We start from the raw sequence: 22,438 nt of genomic DNA on the forward strand, positions 1-22,438 counted from the left end.
ACCCTAAGAATGCCATTTTTTCCTCTACTGCTTTTTCACTTTAAGAGATTTTCTTCACAATATCACAATTAATTCATATGGATTTTTCTTTCTTAAAATATATAAGCGATGTAAGAAAATACTACTTTCTGATTTAGGCACTAGAGTCATATAGACATATTTCTATGTATTTCGGACACACTCTAACATAATTTGGTCCTTTTTAGTCTCTAATGGTTGTTTCAATATGAATTCAAGAGGCTGTACCTATATTTGCTTGTGGACTCTTTCTGAGGAGGAGGTTGGAAGAAAGCCTTGTAGTTAAAGAAGAAACACTGAAATCATAGCATTTTGAATGTGCTGTGTATGGAGCCAAATTTATTTGAAATGTGCCCTTGCTTTTAGTGGGTCCAATTTTAAAACTAAAATAATTTCTAATCAGGAAAGAAGAGAGAAAGGATCACACTGGCACTGCCAACTCAATTATATTCCACTTATTCTTTTTAAAAGCAATTTGAATATTTGCATAGCTGTTTGTTCTGATCTCCAGACATGACATCTTAACACTTAAATTCCATGAAATTTTTCTCTTCAAAATGCAGTTTCTTCTTATGGAATACCTTTTGAATTGCTTTAGTAAATCCCTCTGAAAAACAGAGAAAGCCAAAAGAGGAAAAAGGAATTTAAAATTTTTGAGCCATCTGATTTATCACAACATACTACTTTTAGCAACAAAACTAGATCTTAAGGATAATATGTAAAGTTAATAAGATGTTTTGCATGTATCATTATTTGTTGATTAGAATTCATTTGGGTTAAGCAAATAATCGCATATACTATTTACTATTCTCCACATTGCTATGGAAATTGAGACTACACAAGAGTTATGAAACCTTTGAAATAGTTACTGTTGCTAGGAAACCGCTTTCTTGGTGCCTGCATGTTCTTCTCATCTCTGTCTCTGGCTGTGCCTGGCTCTAAGACAATCTTACAGCTTGATGTCAGAGGGGGAAAATAACAAGATTGTGATACAAAATAAGCTACAATAAAACCCTTTCACTAAATGGAAATAAAAAGCAAAGTGCTTAAATGGATAATTTTGTTGTGTCAGGGTGTGAGGATCCTGTGGCTGTTCTGTAGCATCAGTAATAGGGCCAAGCTTCTCTTTTCTTTTTCCCAAGCACTGGCAGGAGGTCTAAGCTGCACCAGATGAGGTCCCAAAACCTTCATCCAAACCTGTGAAGCGATTTTGTAGCAAAATTCTTAAAATAAACATGAACTGTTCTCTCTGACTCTCTTTCTGCCTCTCTTTTTCTTCTTCCTTAACCCTACCACCCACCTTTTGATTTTTTAATTGTTTACCAATTTCCCATTCACTATTATTATTCCCAAAAGAGTACGGATGAAATTATTTATAAGCACATGATAGTGAATGTATAAAATGCAAGCATACTTGCTTATCAAATCTAAAATCAACATTCTCCCAAAGTAGCATAGTGGTAGAGTACTTGCCTAGGATGTGCAAGGCCCTGAGTTCAATCCCTAATATCGGAAGGAAGGAAGGAAGGAAGGGAGGGAGGGAAAGAAAGAAAGAACAGATGGACGAATGCAGTGATGAAGTAAATAGTAATTTGGAAAGAATCCATGTTGCATGTAATATACTTCAGATGGAGGGTTGTGTGGCCCTCAGAGCCTGACCACTCACAGGGAGATTAGGTGTGATTCAGTGGAAAAAAGGCGGTTTTGTGCCCTTTCTTAATGAGGAGTGGGGCAGTGATTTCAGTTGGTCGTTGAAGACAAAGGAGTGGATAATAGAGACTTCAGAATTTAATTGGGCCCTGAGGGGAAAAAAAAATAAGGTTGGAGAATTAAGGAGGAGGTTTCCATTAGAAGAAAATGGACAGAGGTTACTAGGCTTATAGTTTTTGTGAAATGGAGCCTTTGGTAAATGATAGGGCATCTGAGTCTTCTCTGGGACCACATGAAGCACATGGAAGTATAAAGCAAATGATGTAATTTGGACACTGGAGTCATTTTTTTCCCCCAAAATAGCTATGCCTGAGCACCAGATAATACTGATGACTTGAAGACAGAATTTTTAAGAAATTTTTTTAGAGCTTCCTAGTTAGTAGCATTCAGTGGCCTTGATAAGAGGTTACTCCAAGTAGTGTCATGAAGAGAGTTAAATAGACTTTGGAGAGTTAGTAAGTGGCCTAGAGGGCAGAAGGTCAGGGTACTGATCTTAACATTTTTAACCTGCTCAGAAGAGAATTGTGTGTGTCCAAGAACTTAAGAAAGCATAGAGTGGGTTAGTAAGAGCTTTTTCTTTGTCAGGTTGATTTGAAAATTAAAAAAAAAAATTTAAATTTTTTTTGTAGTTTTGTTTTCAATAAAATAGGATGCATGCTTTAAAGTGGGAGAATGATTAGAGGTATCAAAGTAAACCTGGATATTGTCAGAATAGGGAGTGGGAACACAAAGATGGCCTTTCAACAGTAACATGAATATGACCTAAAGTGGGACAATATACTATTAATCCACTAAACCATTTCCCAGAAATCTCTACCTTCACCCACTAGTCAGCCTATTTCATTGGCAGGGGAAGATAAGTCCTACCTTCCCCAGATTAGGCTTTCATGATTTATCATAATTGTAATTACATCATGAATATTGGCATCAATCTTAATCTTCTAGTGTGGTTCTCCAAGTTCACTCAGAGCTTAGGAAGTTAACAAGAGCATGAAATCAGATGAGCAAGATGGCATCAGTGAACAAGCCCAGACATGGAGAGGTCATACCAGAGATGGAAAACCCTGGCATGCCTGCCCGTAGCGTCCACCCATGGCTTGCTTGAAGCCTGAATCTTTCTCCCAGAGCCTCCTATTATCCTCTCAGCTGTTTCCACTCTGGGCAGCAGCACGGTGCTTCTCTCTGTGGTGGGAAGTGGCACCTGAATACAGGCATGCAGATGGGCAAATCCTGCCTCCCTCTCCTTTAAGATCCAGATCCTACTTGGCAAGATTTTTACTCCAGTAACAGGAAATTCAATGTTTTGAATAAAGGAATAAAATGAAAACTTATCACATTACCTCTTATTTTTTTAATGTTTTATCTAACTCATAAAAGGTAGAAGATTACAGAACAGCAGCTTAATTTCTGTTCATTTGGAAACAATTGTTCTGGTTCTTTCTTTCTTTTAAACTATCCTGTTCTTTGTTCAGTGAGTCATAACAGTGGAGGCAAAGTGGTGCCTTGGAATGAAGTCCAACTTTCAAGTCAAGTGACCTGGTTTCATTTTCATCTCTGCCACTTATTGTTATGATCTTGAGCACGTTAGTTAAGCTTCCTAAGTTTGAGGGCCCTTGGCTATACACTGGGATAACACCTGCCTCAAAGAGGGTGGCACAAGGCTCAAAGGAAATGCAACCTATGAAGGCACAAGGTCCTGGAGTCTGGAGTCTCATTTCCCTTTTCTTCCTTTCATGTTTGCATGCCAAGGAAATGCTACTGTAATTTTTCCAGACCATCTGTTTGAAATATTCAAAGTTTTCAACCCAATAAACTGATAACAAAAAGTACTTTGAAACTAAAAAGGTGCAACAAGTTTAAATGCTAAGTGATATATCCTTTAGGATTCCAATAAATAATCATTAGGACTGAAACTAGAGACTGCAGTTCATATTTATCCTTTATTATACAGCAAATGGCTTCTTCTTTTTTTCTCTTTTGTTATGAGAAAAATCCAGTAATATTTTAATGATGCAAAGTCATTTATGCTGCTTATGTTGATTGACATCATGCATATGAAACAGAGGACAATTTATTCATGTAATGATTAAATTATGTGAAAAGCCATACAATAAGAAAGAATTGAGCCATTTATTTAAGTATGAACATTAGAAACAACAGTAGACATGAGATTCAGAAAAAAATATACTACATTAAAAATGTTCCTCACCCCCAAGGAAACAATCTTAAAAACAATAGCAAATAATTATAAGAATAAAACCAGTTTAAATGATTTTCTGGAATAAGAAGTCAAGAAGAGTAGCTTGAGGTAAAACTGCCTTTTAAAAAGGTGAAGCTTTTGAGTCTGAGCAGCTCGATAGCTAAATACAGAGCCCATTTCAAGCTGTGCATTCTTTCCTGCGAGGTTTCTCTAAATTGCAACGCTGCCAAACAGTGTTTGGTGCTCTTCCCCAGCAATCTCTAACTCTGGCACCGACTTTCACAGTGACACTCTGCCAGCTGCCTTTCGGAGTGAGCACCAAATGAGAAGCTCCCAGCTTGCTTCTGCTGAGAAAAACTGAATCTCTCTCCCACAGGGAGAGAGACGGGGCGACACCCCTGCAAACCCCTTTGAACTGGTGTCTCATCCAGGAATCCATCCCCAACAAGAAAGGTTTACAGCTTTCATCGTTTTTTTTTAGAGCAGACCCCCAGCTAGAGCCAGTCAGAACAACTTTGGTGGGGAACAGTTGGATGTGTTCAACAGACGACCTTGATAACTTATTGTTTTCACCTCATCTGATTTTTGAAGATGTCTCTTGCCATTCTTTTCTTCATTTCACAGCATGCCATCAGATTTCCTTAAAGGTGTCCTACATTTTCAAAGGTAGTTAGATATCTGTTTCTTACTGTACTCCTAGATATTTAACCCTCTGCCTGATCACCAATTAAGGTCAAAGACCTGTTGCAGAATATTATAAGAAGAAATCTTAAAATCTAAATATTAACTCTGCCATAATTTATGTTAAATATTTAATTGTTCCAAACAGGCTTATTTAAAAGTTGTATTTACTGGTCTCAAGTAAGCTTTTAAAAGTGTTCATTGCACAAGAATTCAGAGTTACAATGATATTCTCTAATAACACACTTTTAATTAAATTGTTACCTAAAATAAATGACTCCTTCTCCATAAATAATAAATCAAAAACAATTACTATCCAGTGTTATGAACATGACTACTGGCACAGAAGTTTTTAATTTCAGCATGGCACAGCCTGATCTAGATTCCACCTTGTTTGATTTATTTTTAATTTTCTTATGCTTCTATTTGCCTGAAATCTTCAAGATTTTTGTGGACTTGCTTTGTTAAAAATTCTGTTCTCAGGCTGGGGATGTGGCTCAAGCGGTAGTGCACTCGCCTGGCATTGCAGGGCGCTGGGTTCGATCCTCAGCACCACAAAAAAATAAAATAAAGATATTGTGTCCACCGAAAACTAAAAAGTAAATATTAAAAAATTCTCTCTCTCTTTAAAAAAAAAATTCTGTTCTCCATCAGCATAAGTCATCCTGATTCACCAAAGATAAAACTCTTTGTTTACCTGATAGATAATTCGATTAATCATCAAAATGTTTCCAAATAATTGTGGATGCTTTTTCCAGGTTCTGTCTTGCTTGAAGTACATTTTGCTGTGATAAGGAAATATGCACTATGAAATCTAGTCTAATCATTTTCTTGACAGTGCTGAACAGATTTTTAAGATCAATCCATGTAGATTATCCCAATACATTTTTAAGATTTTAAAAAATGAAACAGAGGATTTGGAATCAAATGAGTGCCTATTTGTGAAGATTTCTATCAATTTCTGCAAATCTTTCTAGATTTAAGGTGTCGACAGCACTAAAAGCATCATACAACTTAACCCTTAAATTATGGCATTTGTAAGGCCCTTAAAATGACCTTGAATTTACTAGCGAACATTCGTGCTTTTCTGTTTTGTGTTTCTCTGGACAGCATTGACTGGTTCCTAAAGCTGACATCATTCTCCAGTGTAGAAATGCCCTTAATCCATTGTCAGATTTTGGAGTTTGGAATTTGAAAGTATTGATTGTGTGTGTGTGTGTGTGTGTGTGTGAGTCCTGAAAAAGAGATTTTTTTGTTTGTTTACATTTCCTTCAAGCAAGTAGACAGAAATTTTGAAGAGAAACTTCTATAGAAGTTGATTTTACATATTTCATTGTCAGCTGAAAGTACTTTTGGACAAATATGCTGTGAAGGTCCAAAAATGGAGAATGGTTAGTTAAGACCAGTCAAGTTAATATTTGACATTACTACAATGCTTCATATTTTATATATGCTAACACTAAGAAATAGATTTGAAGGAAATCTTCATGTGCTAAATACTCGGGAGACTCTTCTAACATATTATTTATCTTCTTTTATAAATTGTGCTTCTTTAACAATTTACTTGGGGCACAAACAGAAAATTAACATATACCTATATTTCTGACATTGATTCTTAAGATTTTTTTTTCTAAAAACAAACAAATATGCTTTCCCCAATTCAAATCTCTGCATAACAGAAAAAGTGATGATCTGGCAAATACAAGACTGATTTTCTATTTTTCACATGTTACTTTATAACCTACAGCCATGATATCTTAATTTAGAAAGGAGAAGCCTGAAAGCATTTGCACTGAAAGAACCTAACTTTGTCCTGACCTTGTGTCTTTTATTAGGAGAAGCTGGATGATTTAGTCCTAAATATTTATCCAGATAGTCAAGAAAAAGTGATCAGACTAGATTTCACTACATCTACAATTTTTACCAACATGTTTAAAAAAAGAAAGAAGAAATTATCTTGTTGAGTTTTATCAGGCAACTCCTTATTCATTGTGGAAGAAATTCCAGATTTAGAAATGTTAGAATCGTAGATTGGAGAGTACTCAGAGAGCACTGAATTCATCCCTGAGCCCCTTCTTTTACAGCTATTATGGCATTAGAAATTGGGGTGGGGGAGTACAAGTGGATGAAAGCTTCATTGCACTGGTTGGCACAGTCTGGTGTGGTTACTGCAGTCAGTGTCTCTTTTCAAATCCTGCAATTTGGGAGAGATGCTACTAGTGACTTTGAAATGAGTCAGAGGACAAGGAGGAAGCTGAAGACAACCTAATAAGCTGTTCCCCTGACCCCCAGCCAATACACAAGTTATACACATGCCACATAAAAACAGTGACAGTCTATTATATATCAGTGCTTTTTAAAAGTAATGATCATGTGTCATCTTGGTAGTCTCTACAAGGACGCTCCATTAAAATAGGGGAAACACAACATTCCTATGTTTTGTTTTATTTATTTTTAATCCAGTGAAACAGATTACATAAATGAGAAGGGGAATATCAGTAACATGAAGTCAGAAAAACAAAGCTTTAGTAAAATGGCCACTTGGAATGAGTGTCTATTTGTGAAGATTTCTATCGATAGCTTATGAGGGGCCTAATGAACCACAGGAAGAAAAGGAGAGGCTGATGCAGAGGCTTTGTACAGTGGAAAAATCATCTCTTGCATTTGCTATTTTATCAACTGTGTTCACTATTCAGCTATTTATATTTACTGAATTTTAAAAAATAACCGTTGCATTATAAACATATGTAACAATGAAATTTGTTTTTACTTCCTTGTACATACACACAACATAACAATATAATTGTATTTTTTTAAATGAAGGAATTAATGTAATATTCTTAGAACTTCCTTGTGATTTGCTTGTTCTTCATTCAGAATCTCATTATAAATGGATGTTAAGGATGTTTGGCTGTGCCGACAACCATCCAATTTTGTTTCCCTTTTTGTTTCATTGTGTTCTTTTTTCATCAGGGCACATAGTACTTGAAAGGAGATAAGAAATAGTCTCCCCAGAGGTTCCTTATGTGAGATATAAAAGGAAAAATCCTAAATCAATTCTAGTCAAAAGATCATTGAGTAATCTCATTTTTCACAATGTTTAAAGCTGTTCTAAAGATTTTGCCATGCCAAATAGTAAATCCCCTTTGAAAGACACACATATTGTTTGTAGCAGTGGAAATAAATCTGCTTTCTGGCAAGAATTATTAAGACAGAGCCAGATATGGCCATTTTGATAGCTCAGGAGTTCCCAACACTTCCCAGTGTAGATGATGGCAAGTGATAAATTTCCTTGGCATGGAGTAAAGTCGAAGTATACCAGCATTTGTATCAAGCAAACAAAATGGGTATTAGATCATAAGAGCAAAGATAGCCACTTTCTCATGGTTGATTGCCAATATAGACATTGTGTGGTTATTATTAAGAGAGAGGAAAATTAATGTTTCTTTCCCCCGCAGGTTCAGGATGCATTTAGATGCCGATTGAGAAACTGCCAGGATCCAATCAATGCTGATTCTTCAAGTTCTTTTCCTAATGGGCATGCTCAAATCATGGTGAGCTTTTGTTTTCCTGTTGATTGCTAATTAAGTCATGATTTCTCAAGAGAATTAAAACAAATTCTTATTGATAAAATAACATCAAATCCCATTTTGAATGACTTCAGCTTTAGTTCATTAACGGGCTAAATTTGACACCAGGTAAATATTCTGTCTGGATTGTCTGGGAATCCAGGATCTGCTGCTGCCCGCCATGGGTGTCCTGTGCAACACCGCAGAGTATTTTCATTCTTGCCCAGCATTAGGGATGATGATGTGCACTTAAGATCATGGTTTTGTTTTGTTTTGTTTTCAGTTCAGAACACTATGCACTTGCTCACCCAGTCTCAAAGCAGCAGTTCTCAGGCTTAATTGCATAATAAAAACATCACAGGAGCCACACCCCAGGCCAATGATATCAGAATCGTAGGAGGCAAGACCCAAGCACTGGAAGTTCTAGCATGCAGCCCAAGATGAGAAACATTCTTCTAGAGCATGAGGAGTAGCACCTTTCCAGTGAAAGGTCCATATTGTACACAAGTCCTGACTATTGTTGCAATTAAGAGGTACTATAAGCACAAAAACTTTGGTGTGTTATAGAAATGAGATAAATTTAAACTCATGAAAAACAGATATTAAAAAATAAAAACCTTCTTTTAAACCACATATTTGATTTATTATTAACATTTTGGGGCTAGATAATATAAAATAGGCTAAATGATGGGTTAGTAACTAAGACTTAGGACAATAATCAATATCTTACCAAAAACAAATAGATAACCACAAAAAATCTCCAATTTAAAATATTTCTAGGGAAATGCATATGATTGGAAGACCTTGATCCTGAGAAGCTTAATTTAATTTTACTGTTTTTAAAAAGAAAAATGAAGTTATTTAAAATAATAATCTGGAGAAAATATGAAGTAGAAATAAACTCTAGCAGATTCTGAACCAGATGAGTATTCTTAATCTTAAATTTTAATTCCTAAACCTAGTAGAGTTTTTTTTTTTTTTCACATTTTAGCAAAAGTGAATCATTCAAGGAGCCTGGCTTCACTAGTAAAAGGTTTTAAGCTGTATTATGAGATATTATATTAAAAGCAACATATTCAAATTACAAAGTACAAATGTCAAAGGCATTTATATAAGTATATTCATAACTATGCACATTTTGGTCACTTTATTTTGGTTAGAAAATTGCTATAAAATTCTATTCTTTTCTATACAATGGTCAGCTTCAGACTGAAGATGACAGCAGGTATTGTGTTGCCTTATTAACACTGATGATTTTACTCAACGTTTGGTCTCTAAGAGATATTCTTGAAACAATCAGATTATTCTTTGAGAAATTGCCTTTGCACAAAATAATAAATGGGCACTGCCTAGTCAGAGATCCATAAACTTCAGTTAATTTGATTAGTAAAAGGTACTTGATGTCTTCATCAAATGATGATTCTATTCCTTATTGTTTCTTGTTACAGACAGACTTTGAAAAGGATGTAGACATTGCTTGTAGATCAGGTAAGACTATTTGGGTCTTGAAAGTAAAATCATTAGGGATGTTAAATCATTCCTGTGGATTTTGGTTTTAAAGAAGATACTGTGGTTTATGCTTTACCTATTCATGTGTATGAATAAAGGGAATCTTCAAATGGAAGAATTACAATAGTACAGATGTGTGTGTCTGGAGGGAAAGAATAAAGAGAGAATGAGGAATGAGGAAGATATTAAGAAAGGTTTATTGGGGCCGGGCTTGGTGGTACATGCCTGTAATCCCAGCAGCTCTGATGGCTGAGGCAGTTCAAAGCCAGTCTTAGCAACAGTGAGGCACTAAGCAACTCAGTGAAACCCTGTCTCTATATGAAATACAAAATAGGGCTGGGGACATGGCTCAGTGGTTGAATACTGGACTTTACTTAGAGTATTTTGATTGAATTCAGTAATAAGAATATAAAATTAGTTGCTCATATCCTGTTGGAAAAGACCCAACAGAACATTGCTAAGATCCTGGTGTATGGCTTCCAGGATCTACTATTTCCCTCTTTGGATAATAGATAAAATATTCTTCCTTTGCTTCATCCACCTTCTCTAGTTTCTTAAAAATTACTATGATGCTAGTTTCCACATCTATATTTTAAAATTGGAAGTGATTTGTTTGAATCTGAAAGCTTGAATTTATTTAACAGAATTAGGTATATAATTATTTCTCCCCTGTACCTCCTGCCCTGCAAAAAATGAATGGTTTATTGGGAGCATAATGATAGCAGAAAAGCATTGATGTGAAGACAAATGACTTCTGTCCCACCGAGTAATGGTTGTTGAGAGTGAAGCCACATAGCATAGCCGTTCTGCCCTCCATTTCATCATGTATGGAATACGGACAGATGTAAGGTTGAAATGCCATTTTGTTTGTGTGTGTGCGTGTGTGTGCGCACGCGCAACAGCCACAATTACTACATTTTTAGAAGGGAAAGGAAGAAACCAGGCAGCACATCCCACCTCAGAGAACTAGTATTCCATTGACCTCAGGTTGTCTTTCAGACTTTGGCTAAATTCTCACCAGAATAGATGACTTGAAAGTTTTAAAGAAGACTGCATGTTTCATGTTTTGTGTAGTTTCAGTTGTTGGAAAATGTGCCTTTAAACTAGGACAAAAAAGGCCTTATTTTATCTTTTCTTCAGTGGTCTGTGTGCTGCCTTCTAGAATAAGAAGGGATATCTATTTCATTTAAATATACAAATATTTGAAGTCATTTAGTTCAATAAAAGTATTTTTTCTCAGATATAAGCAAGCCACGTTTCATCATTCACTCCTCATAGCATCCTCCCAGGTATAGTGCCCAAACTAGCCTCTAATTTGTCAATAATGTTAAATTATAGTGCCTAAATGTATACACATTTATCCAGCATTTATCACAGTTGGATCTTTACTTATATTAATAGTTTCTACATTCACATCTGATTTCTATTTCAGTACTAGTGTCAACTTGTCATCTAAATCCCCTAAGACTTTTCATAGGAACCATCAAGGCTTCTTCAGCCTAAGAAATCTAAAATTTCTGATTTTAGTATGTTTTCCAGGGGGGAAAAAAAGCTGGCCTTTATATATAGCTCTATTTGTTATAACCTTACTTCCTTCAGATTAGCACACCATCCATGTGAGATTGACCATTGAAAGTGTAATAAAATATCTTCTAAATCTTCATTCAAACTGCTGATAAAAGAGTTAAATGGCTTGGGATTTTCCTTATCTGCCAGAAGATGCATGGTTTCGATTCAATTCATAGCCATTAAAATATACGTAGTGCATCCCTGTAGCTCCAGCTATTCTGGAGGCTGCAATGGGAGGACCCCTTGAGCAGAGGAATTAGAAACCATCCTGGATACCATATTAAGGCCCTGTCTCAAATAAAGAAAAAAAGAATGAAAGAAAAAAAATCTATGAAGAATCTCAGATCACAATATTTGTCATAATCACAAGCATATGAGCAACTAATTTTATATTCTTATTCCTGAATTCAATCAAAATACTCTATGTAAAGTCCAGTCTTCATAGAGCAGTAAAATAACTGCTAAGATATGGCAACCCGTGGTGGACCTCCTCAGGTTACTAAGAATCTCCTTTCCTGTTGGAAAAGACCCAATAGAACATTGCTAAGATCCTGGTGTATGGTTTCCAGGATCTACTATTTCCCTCTTTGGATAATAGATAAAATATTCTTCCTTTGCTCCATCCACCTTCTCCAGTTTCTTAAAAATTACTATGATGCTAGTTTCCACATCTATATTTTAAAATTGGAAGTGATTTGTTTGAATCTGAAAGCTTGAATTTATTTAACAGAATTAGGTATCTAATTATTTAAATAATTAGGTAATTAGGCAGTTTAATTCCTAATTGTCTACCTTTAATTTAGGTTCCTTTCAGCCTCTTTTAGAATACTCCTCACAGTTCTCCTTGACAGAGAAGCAATATAAGAGTGGACTATTTTGTCTTTTCTTCAATAGCTATTCATATAAAACCAGTGATTGTCAAGTATGGTTTTCAGACTCACAGGATTAGCATCACCTGAGAAATTATTAGCAATGCAGATTTTAGAGCCCTGCCCCAAACCTTGTGGGACAGAAACTAAGAAGGTGGGGTACAGTAGCCAGTGTTTTCACCCATCATTCATGTAATTCATTCATGTAATTCATGCTCAAGTTTAAGAACCACTAAATTGGATGATTTTCCCCAAGCTGTGGTCTCACCCCTTCAGTACACATCCTTCTCTCTTTTGTTAAATTATCCATTTTCCCCAGGCTTCAGTGGATTCTAGAATGTTGCATTCCTAATGTAGGCCAATAATCATGGTATTATTAGAAAATAAGTTTTCCCAAAATTTATTTTCTGTTTTCACTTCAATCAATGCCCTTTGTGACTGAGCTCAAGAGATATCTGTCCATATTAAAATATATTCAGTTTTAAAATCTCAATTTAATGTCTCCTACATTCTCTAAATGTAGAAATTCATTTCCCCAAAGGCTGGATTATGCATCTGACTATGCTAAATATACAGGTGCTTTTTCATTCCGTTTGTTTTTTAATTCTGTGTTGCTTTTCACAACTTAATTAATTTCTCAAAAGTCCTACTTCAACATTATGTTTTCTTGTGTAGGAAGTATGTTTGGATATGTTTTAAGCAAGTCTAAGAGGCAGGCATATCTCTCATATAGACACTACTTCCTAAGAAAAATTATTTCTCCCCAAATATTTAATATATACAAATTTTCAGTAAAGCATGGTTATATCATTAGTTTTAAAATGTTGACTATAACTATAGATCATATTACATCTGTATAAAACTAAATGTGTATTATATAAATTCATCTTTATAAAGTCAATACTCAGTATGAAGACTTCCTTTATAGTTTACAAGGTAGTAATAAAAATATGAAGTTAATAATACATCCTTAATACAGTATGATATATTTCCATAACTTTCCTCTAAATTCTGCTGCTATAAGTTTGGAATTATTTTTTATAAAAAACTAAGTGTTTTCTTCCCTGACTTTGGAAATGTTTTAAATGTATTTTTTAAGTAATTTTTTTGTGGTAGTTGGACGCAATAACTTTATTTAATTTATTTATTCTTATGTGGTTCTGAAGAATGAACCCAGCACCTTGCACGTGCTAGGCAAGCATTCTACCGCTGAGTCACAACTCCAGCCCCCTAAATGTATTTTACTATTGATTTAACATACTTTGCCATTTAATGTTTTCATTTATAATCACTTCTGAAAAATCACAATTCATTACTGATATATTATTATTTTAAGAGGCTTAGAAATAACTTCTTAAAATGTAGTCATTAAACATCTTTCACATACAAGACCAATGGCAAAGTACAAAAATCCACAACTATATTGTGGATTAGTAAAAAGTACAGAAGTGTAGATGTATCATGGTTTCTTCGTGTGTAAAATAAAGAGATAATAATAAAATAACTAGATGTAAAATCTCTACAGCTAAGATACCACATGAGTGGTATATGTTTTGAAATTATCTTGAAAGTGTCTTTTCTTTGTAAATAATCTCCTACTTTTGCACCTCTGTGTTAATGCAGAATAGTTATCATTCTACTTGAAAACTGGATGATAATGAGTAAAATTCAATATATCTAAAATTATTCCTGGTTTTATAAACCAATTCTATATTATTATTTATTCGGTAGTTATCTATACCTAGTGAAATTTTAAATGAGGTTGCTCTACATTGTAGACAAGGTTGCTGTCACCATTTACCTTGTGCCAACTCTTGCTGAGGTCAATTCTTTTTTTTTTTTTTTTCTTAAGAGAGAGAAAAGAGAGAGAGAGAATTTTTAATGTTTATTTTTCAGTTTTTGGTGGACACAACATCTTTTTTAAATGTTATTTTATGTGGTGCTAAGGATCAAACCCAGTGCAATGCCCCGCGCATACCAGGCGATCGAGTTACCGCTTGAGCCACATCCTCAGCCCCTTTGACCCCTGGGATCCAAGCCAGGGGTGCTCTACCACTGAACTAAATCTCCAGTCCTTTTTATTATTATTTTTTAATTATTTTTAATCAGAGCCTCTCTAAGTTGCTGAGGCTTGCCTGAGACTTGTGATCCTCCTGTCTCAGCCTCCTGAGTGACTGAGATTACAGGCATGTGCCATGGTGCATGGCAAATCTTGGCTTTTCAATACCAAATTTACCAATAATATTTTTTTAGCATTTTTTTCTTTATACTTAAAACAGGTAATTGTACATAGTTAAGCATGCTTTAAGATATTCTACCTCTATTATCCACAAAACATTTTTTTTCTTTTTATATAGAGGCCAAAAAAAAGTAGGAAAAAGTAAAATATATTTCAATAAAGAATTCTGAACCCTTTTTGGTTTGTTTGCTTTAGTTTGGGTTGGTTTGTTTTTCATTTTGTTCCTTTTTATATCACAGGTGATCATATCCCACCCACCCCCATTTTTTTCCCTAAATAACTTATTTTTTTTTTGAATGTTTCAAATAGAATGACTTATATAGTTTTTTGGTTTTTTTTTTTCTGCTTGAACTCAATTTTAACACCTGGCCTTCTTTTCAAGGGATTTTCACCTCCAGATTGATCTTGTAAAAAAGAAGACAATGATAACGACAGTCCTTTTTTCGCCTCCTATATGTAGCTTAATGGGACAGATTCTTTTCAATCCTATATCTTCCTTTACCACAGACACTTCAATGGATAAATGCTGGTTAATTTTCAACATGCATAATTTTTGGAGGATTTCTAACTCAGTAGGATAAAGTTCCCACTGGTTATCTCTTTCAAGAAATATTTTAATAAAACTTCTCCAGCAGTTTAGGGGGAAAGCCTTTAAAAGAAATCAAATTTATGTGAATATATCCATAATTTCATAAACTCTTTTGGAGTAGATTGATGGAGTAAACTTCTCTGGTAATCTACCTGTCCCTTGAAAAGTCACATATAGCTGTTGAAGGACAGAGAGCTGAGGTGTTTGAAAGCTAGTTACTCAGCTTTCGGACATGCTTTGACTATGGGCTCCCAGTGAGCTATGAGAGCTTGACAGAATCAGTAAGAACTGAGTAATCAGGACTATGAGCAAACAAGTAGATTTATAACTTCTTAAATGATTGTTTTTAAATGTATTAAAGCAATTTAGTGGGAGGAGAGATAATAGCATACAATAATAAGCACTAACTTTTCTTTTATGAAATATCATACCCTAATTCACAGTTCTTCATAAGGATATTGGCCCTTGCCGAGCAGCAACAATAACAGGAACACTCTCCAGGATTTCTCTAAATGACGATGAGGAAGAAAAGGGAACAAACCCTGAAGGGCTGAGCTATTCAACATTGCCAGGAAATGTAATTTCCAAAGTCATCATCCAGCAACCCACAGGCCTGCATATGCCCATGAGTATGAATGAGCTGGGTAATCAATGTTTGAAAAAAGAGAACAGTGAATTGCGGAGAACTGTGTACTTATGTACAGATGACAATTTAAGAGGGGCCGATATGGACATCGTCCATCCTCAAGAAAGAATGATGGAAAGTGACTATATTGTGATGCCCAGAAGTTCTGTAAATACCCAGCCATCAATGAAAGAGGAAAGCAAAATGAATATTGGCATGGAAACCTTGCCGCATGAAAGGTTATTGCACTACAAAGTGAATCCTGAATTCAATATGAATCCCCCTGTAATGGACCAGTTCAATATGAACTTAGAGCAACATCTTGCACCCCAGGAACATATGCAGAATTTGCCCTTTGAGCCTCGCACAGCTGTGAAGAATTTCATGGCCTCTGAGTTGGATGATAATGCAGGACTATCAAGAAGTGAAACTGGATCAACGATATCCATGAGTTCTCTAGAGGTGAGCAATAAGAAGTTAAATCTTTCTTTGATATATGACATATATGTATGTGACATATATATTCATGGGACACTGGTGTTGGAGAAGGACTTAGCTATTCGGGATATGTGTCATATTAAGAATGTTTGGCATTAGAATATTTAGATTCCAGATTCTGGACATAGGGTTTTTCTAGTAGTTCATCAGAATCCTTATTCAAGATGATCTTAAAAACTAAAGATTCCACTATATTCAAAATGATACCTCCCAGTCATAATTCTTTTGTAATGGGAATCAAGTCAAACACTCATAAAGAAAAAAAATAGAAAATCCTCCTGTTATTTCTTAGGTACCAGAGGTCTTTTTTGGTGGATAAAGTTGTATCTGGATGGCATTACAAAGTTAAACCAAGATCTGGGTTATTTTTGTATAAGGGCACCTGTTAAAAATAATGAAACTAGAATGTTTCTCTGAGTCCCACCATCACACTGATTTTTTAAATAAATTATTATTACATTACATAATTTTTCAGAGTAAATGTTTTGCTTCTAACTCTTACAGATGATGACAACTGAAATTTTGGCCTTAAATTATGAATTAACAAAAAAGATATAATGTAAACATCTAAGAATCAGGATTCTGAGGCCCAACCACATGGCCTTTGTGCTTCATAAGTCCAATAGAAGTAAAAAAGTAAACGTCTCTCAGCTTTTCTCTGCTCAACATAGACAGTAGCCAACAATTCAAATTGTATTAGAATCAATTAAGATCCAAGACATATAAGGTCTTATTTTCTACTGACATATATTCTCTTATTGATTTGTATGTGGCTTTTATATCCTTTACCTTGAAGTTTTACTGTAAGCCTGTTATGGGAATATATGTTCAGTATACAATGTAATTTATGCATTCTTCTTGACTTATTGCCAATTGTTTTAATTAGTAGATTATTGTATAAGACAATATTTAGAGAAAGACACTATCTTTGGTTGCCTGCTCTTCAGTGTCCAAAAGAGCTTAGAGATAATTGCTTCTTCATTTTCCCCAAAACCCATGCCTTCTGGTCCATCATAATAAAGAGACATCTTGAGAGGATAAAGAAACATGCTGAATAATTTAAGGATTTTCTCAACTAGATTGAGAAAATTCTAGACCAAAATGGGAATATGAATAGAGTTTAAGAGAAAGTCCTAAGTTCTGTATCATCTTCAAGCAGAACAGGGTTTCTGAGGCTAACCAGATAGGAGTCATTTCCCAGAACCAAAGGCATGGACAGGGGCACTGAGGTCAATCAAGTTCAACTCCAGAGTGGTCAGAACTTTTCTTTGGACAAAAGCATTCTATTCTTCTGAATTCACCAAGTCACTACTGTTTCCCTAATCACAAACTACAAAATGTTCATGAAAAATCACAAAAGTATTTAAGAGGAATTTCAGTGACTGTGCATATAATAACATAATATCAAAAGCAATTGTAATGACCATATGGAAGTTTTACATTTAGAATGGCGTTTTTAAAGGCACTAAAGAGATTTGAATGGAATTTCATTAAAGTATTTTGGTTGTTGTAAAAATGTTTAGCACTTAAAAGTCCCCAAGCCTCCCTGGACTTGATATTGTACAGACTATGTGTGCTGGGACAATAGACTGTATTTTCCAGGTACTGCTTTGTTCAGTTTGTAATTTTTCCAAATCTCTGTGTGCTTATAATGAAGTATAAGCATCATATGTAACTGTGACTCACCAAAAGATCTGCATTTAAATGACTTACAGATTACAGACTTACATCTTGAAAAGAAAGGAAACTCAGGATTCAGAATGAAAATTTAGTTCTTCATTTCCATTCTTTAACAACCATAATAGTTAATAATTGCTTAGGGTGACCATTTTAGAAGACAACTGAAAAAGAACGTATATATGTGAGGATGAATAATAAAAATTAGCATTTATATAGCATCTTTCATTAGCGGATCCTCAAACCACCTGAAAAATATGAATTAATTAATCTTCACAAGCCCTCTGTGCAATGGATAAATTGTTTTAATCTTCAATGGAAAGTCATTTGTTCAAGGTTACAGAGACAGTACGTAGCAAATCTAGGAGTAGAATCTTTCTGTCCTGATCAAATCTATGCTGTCCAGAAGAGGCAGTAATGAGCCTGAACATTAGCATGAAGAAAACTTTAATGTTCTTTTTAACCCCTGATAGACACTTAGTCTTATGATGAGTATAACACAAAATGGATAAAGTCCTTTTCTGTCCTGTAAGTACGTACAGCTCACAGATTTCAGAGATGGGGCTGAGATCCATGGAGATAAAATATCAGTGGCGTGATTTTCTTTTTGACCTGAGCAATGCATTATCTGGTAGAGTCTTCAGCTTTGTTAGGTGGCATCTGCAGGCCCAACAGTGAGGAAGATGATATTTTGACAATGATAGAGGAAAAGCAGAAGGATGACTGGAGCATCCTCATGCAGTGTGGGAATCAACAGTAGTCATGAAGTTTCTTAGGTCTTGGAAGATAATAGAAAGACAAAAGTAAGTGAACATGTGGATTAGATGAAGCCTACAGAAATAAAACAATTTGGGTCTTTGGCACCTCTTAGTGAGAAGGGAGATTAAACCCACAGGAACATTCACCCTGGGGAGCTGGCATAGCAGAAGATGGCCAGGTGCCTCATGATCTTTTCAAGGATATATTATAAAGATGGGTATATTGATTTAGGAATGGGACTCCAAAAGAGTGGGTTTTCACAAATTGCCAACATCAAAAGAAGTGGGTAAAATCTCCCAGCCATAGCACTGAATTCAGTATCCATGAGAAAAGTGCAAGTGAGAAAAAACAGGAGTGGAGGTAGAAAATAAAAAGAAAGCCAGAGAGACTGGAGGGGGTGAGTGGGTGGAAGTGTTTATTCAAGTTAGCAGGAGGCAACAAGGAAAGGAGGAGGCTCTCAGGAAACGCAGTGCCAGCAGGAGAGTCTCCAGCCCCAGGGGAGTTTGTTCACTTCACCCCCAGGTATTGGATGTAAAACAATGAACAGATTCATGAAGTTTCTGAGTATAAAAGTGTATCTAGGTTATCTCCATGCCCACTATTACCTTTTTTCTTTATTTCTTGAAATTTTTTGTCTTCCTCACTCTGGTCATTCCCAGAATGGACTTGTTAAGCAATTCTGAAATTTTCAGGTTTCAAGTTCCTCTAAGTATGGAATAATTGCAGTATTAATATGGCAGATTTTTTTTTCACAATGGTTCAAGTCCTAGAAGTCCTCTAGCCACTTTGAGTGAGGTTAAGAATGAAATTATAATCAGCACTTTAAGTCATTCACCTTCAATTAGTTAATGAAGTGTGGCAAGTCCATGGTGTGTGTAGGCAGGAAAAAAAAAATTTTTTTTTTTTTTTTTAATGTGGAATAAGGGAACAAAAGAGGGATGGTGGTTCTCATGCATATGACAACTTTTAAATCTTGGATTATAATTCTACTGATTTATTTTCTGAAAAATTATGAGTGTACTATTGTAAGACGGCAGGTTTGTACTTTCCTTTGAATCATTGAAAAATATTTATTCAATAGCCTGTAACTGGGCATGTCCTAGGCCTGTTTGGCATATGATCCACTCTTCACCTCTTTTCCCTGTATAGCTCTGGGTTAATACAGGGCTATGTCACAGACATCTGGTTAGATTCAGTCAAACAGGAAGCACTGGGAAGAGGATGGGGGTTGGGGAAAAGACAGAAACTAGTTTTATCCTGCTCTTTCTGCTTTGAGGCTGCACCTTGTGTCTCTCTAGCTGCAGCTCCCAGGGCACTTCCTGCTTCTGCCAGGTATTCCAATCCCTGGGCTCAAATTACATTGCCATCTCCCTTTGTCTGTCCATCTTAGGGGGCACACTGGCTACTTCTGCTAATGCCTTGCTTACCCCATAGTTCAGTATGCGTCTTCTTAGCTCCTCTATTATTTGAATTCTTGTGGAACATTTTGCTCAAATATAAATACATTAAATGTTTTCTGTTGTTCTGACAAATCTTGCCTTAATTTTTCTTATTAATTAAGATATTTGAATAACCAATAAAGGTTAGATAGTACGTTACAAAATTATTTTATCAAAACCAGTGCGTTTTGCTATTCTATTTATATTTAAAATTACCTGTATCACTGAAAACATTCTCAGATCAGTCACCCTCAATTTTTAAATGGGTGGAATGAGATACATTCTAGGCTAAATTTTTATACACTGCTTTTCTCTGGACATGAATTATAGAGCTCTCAGCATAATGGTTTTTAAAGGTAAAATATTTTAGCGATAAAGTCACTTCATAGGTGCCTCCCTTATGGCTGTTGTGAGAATCAAATTGTGTAATGTACATGAAAACCTTTGAAAATTGTAAGGAGCACTTGAGATGTAAGGTTGTGTTATTATTATGTCATTACCATTATGCCCTGAATTTCTGCAAAGAAGCTTGAAGGCTGTATTAAATCGATTCAGGATATTAGACAAAATGTTATGGCCTCACTTGGGAACCAGGAGTCTCTGTCACTAACAGAAACCATTATAAAACTGACCATGGACAGAAACAAGTTTTTCTTTTTTATATTTTTCTCATGTAGGTCTGATGAAAGGAAGGCTTTCCCTTTCTCACTTCTTTGTTTGTGCTCCTGAATTAGGGAATTTTATCTTTTATATAGGTATACAAACAAAATTATCCTGAATAAAAATCATTTTAGAAAACTAATTACTTTCAGAAATCATTACCACAGCTATTTTTAATGAATTTGCTATCAAAGCTTTCTCCTTGTGAGTGAGTTCTTTGTTCACCCATAATAGAAACTTTTAATAGTGGTCATATTGCCATTCATTAGTCAGTGGAATTTATTACTTGCTGTGAATCTTCTAGTGTCTTGTCCAGCTTAATTTACATTGACACAAACAATGAAGCATTTCCTCTGAGAAATTATTCATCATTTTACAAGGGTTAGAAGTGCTGAGTTGCTTCTCTGCATGTGCTCCCTAAGTATTACTCTGAGTATCCTGACACTATGGTGTATTTTCTGACTTTTAAATAATGCTAAAGAATTTCTCCCTTCTACCAGTGATAAGCTTGCCTTCCTGTAAACTGTGTTGATTCTCTTGACTGTCCATCAATCTATTTGAAATGCTTTCCTTTGTGTATATAGTCCATTTGCTTACCTGAATTATACAAGAACATTCCTGAGAAAAGCAACTACAACAAAACAAGAGCAAAAAGTCACATTCTTTTGAACTTTTCTGGCTGCCATATTTCAGCTCCTTAAATCATTGGTCTATTATAATTTCATGAATGTGCCATACCCTCTGCTAGATGCTGAAGATACATAAATGGTTAAGATAGACATGGATCCAGCCCTGAGAGAGAATAAACTCTACAGAGAGACAGCCAACAAACCTTTTTTAAAAAAGAGTAATTTAAAACATTATGCTGTATCCGTTAATGATCATGCAATGTGAAGGAAAGACTTCATTAGACATGGTGGTAGGTAAAGTCTTTGGAAGTATAAAGCAGTAAGAAATCTTATTTGAGAAAAAGCATGACTTATGAGGAACTGGAGGGTAAGATAAAGTTTTAGGCTAAAGAAACTGCAAGTGTAGAGTTCCTGGGGATGAATTGTGTTATCCAGGAAGAATATTAGATAATAAAGAACTCAGAAATTTGTCATTTAGAAAGCCGAAAAATGAGGAAGAGCCAACAAAGGAACTTGAAAATGAGCTGCAGTAAATGAGAGAAGGGAAGAAAGAAAAAGCAAAAGCTGAGAGATGATGAGTATTTTAATGAGGAAGTGATTAACTTTCAAAAGCTTCTGAGAGTCTAATAAGATGAGGATGGAAAATTGACCTTGGTATTTGACCAAATGGAGCTCATTAGCGACCTTTGACAAGAAAAGTTTGAATGGAGTCTTAAGAATAGAATACAAGTTGGGGTGAGTTTTAAGTGGGAAATTAGGAAGAGGAAACAGCACAGAAGAAACATCATGTACTAAGACAAAAAGGATTACTTACTTCAAATTATTTGGGAAATCAAGAATATGTATTATATCTTCATAAAATATTTTAATATTACACTGGCTTATTTGAAATTTACATGTAACATTTTTTTTTTCAATTATCAACATCAGAAAAATTGTTATGGCTTGATCACTGTTTTATTCACCTTTTTTGCTGTTGTGACTGACCAGAACAATTGGAGAGGAGGAAAAGTTTATTTGGGGGCTTGCGGTTTCAGAGGTCCCAGTCTAGAAGGCCAGCTCCATTCCTCAGAGCTCAAGGTGAGGAGGAACACAGCAGAAGAGTATGACAGAGGCAAGCAGCTCACATGATGATCAGAAAGCAGAGAGAGATCTCTACTTAACAAACACAAACTATATACCCCATAGCCACACACCC

General features: G+C 35.3%; 1 protein-coding gene across 3 annotated transcripts in view; it reads left to right on the top strand.

Moving 5' to 3' along the window:
- The window catches only part of Adgrb3 (adhesion G protein-coupled receptor B3), a 695,051-nt gene that overhangs the window by 649,937 nt on the left and 22,676 nt on the right, over positions 1 to 22,438 (top strand). For all 3 annotated transcript variants that reach the window (XM_058578796.1, XM_058578794.1, XM_058578795.1), the window contains 3 exons: positions 8,068 to 8,163; positions 9,627 to 9,666; positions 15,397 to 16,040. In XM_058578796.1, the coding sequence (XP_058434779.1) occupies positions 8,068 to 8,163; positions 9,627 to 9,666; positions 15,397 to 16,040 (780 nt within the window). The remainder of the gene's footprint in view (positions 1 to 8,067; positions 8,164 to 9,626; positions 9,667 to 15,396; positions 16,041 to 22,438) is intronic.

The sequence above is a fragment of the Marmota monax genome, unplaced genomic scaffold (assembly GCF_021218885.2).
Source record: "Marmota monax isolate L192 unplaced genomic scaffold, Marmota_monax_Labrador192_F-V1.1 WCK01_AAM20220418_F8-fsc00091, whole genome shotgun sequence".
Taxonomy (NCBI): Eukaryota; Metazoa; Chordata; class Mammalia; order Rodentia; family Sciuridae; genus Marmota; species Marmota monax.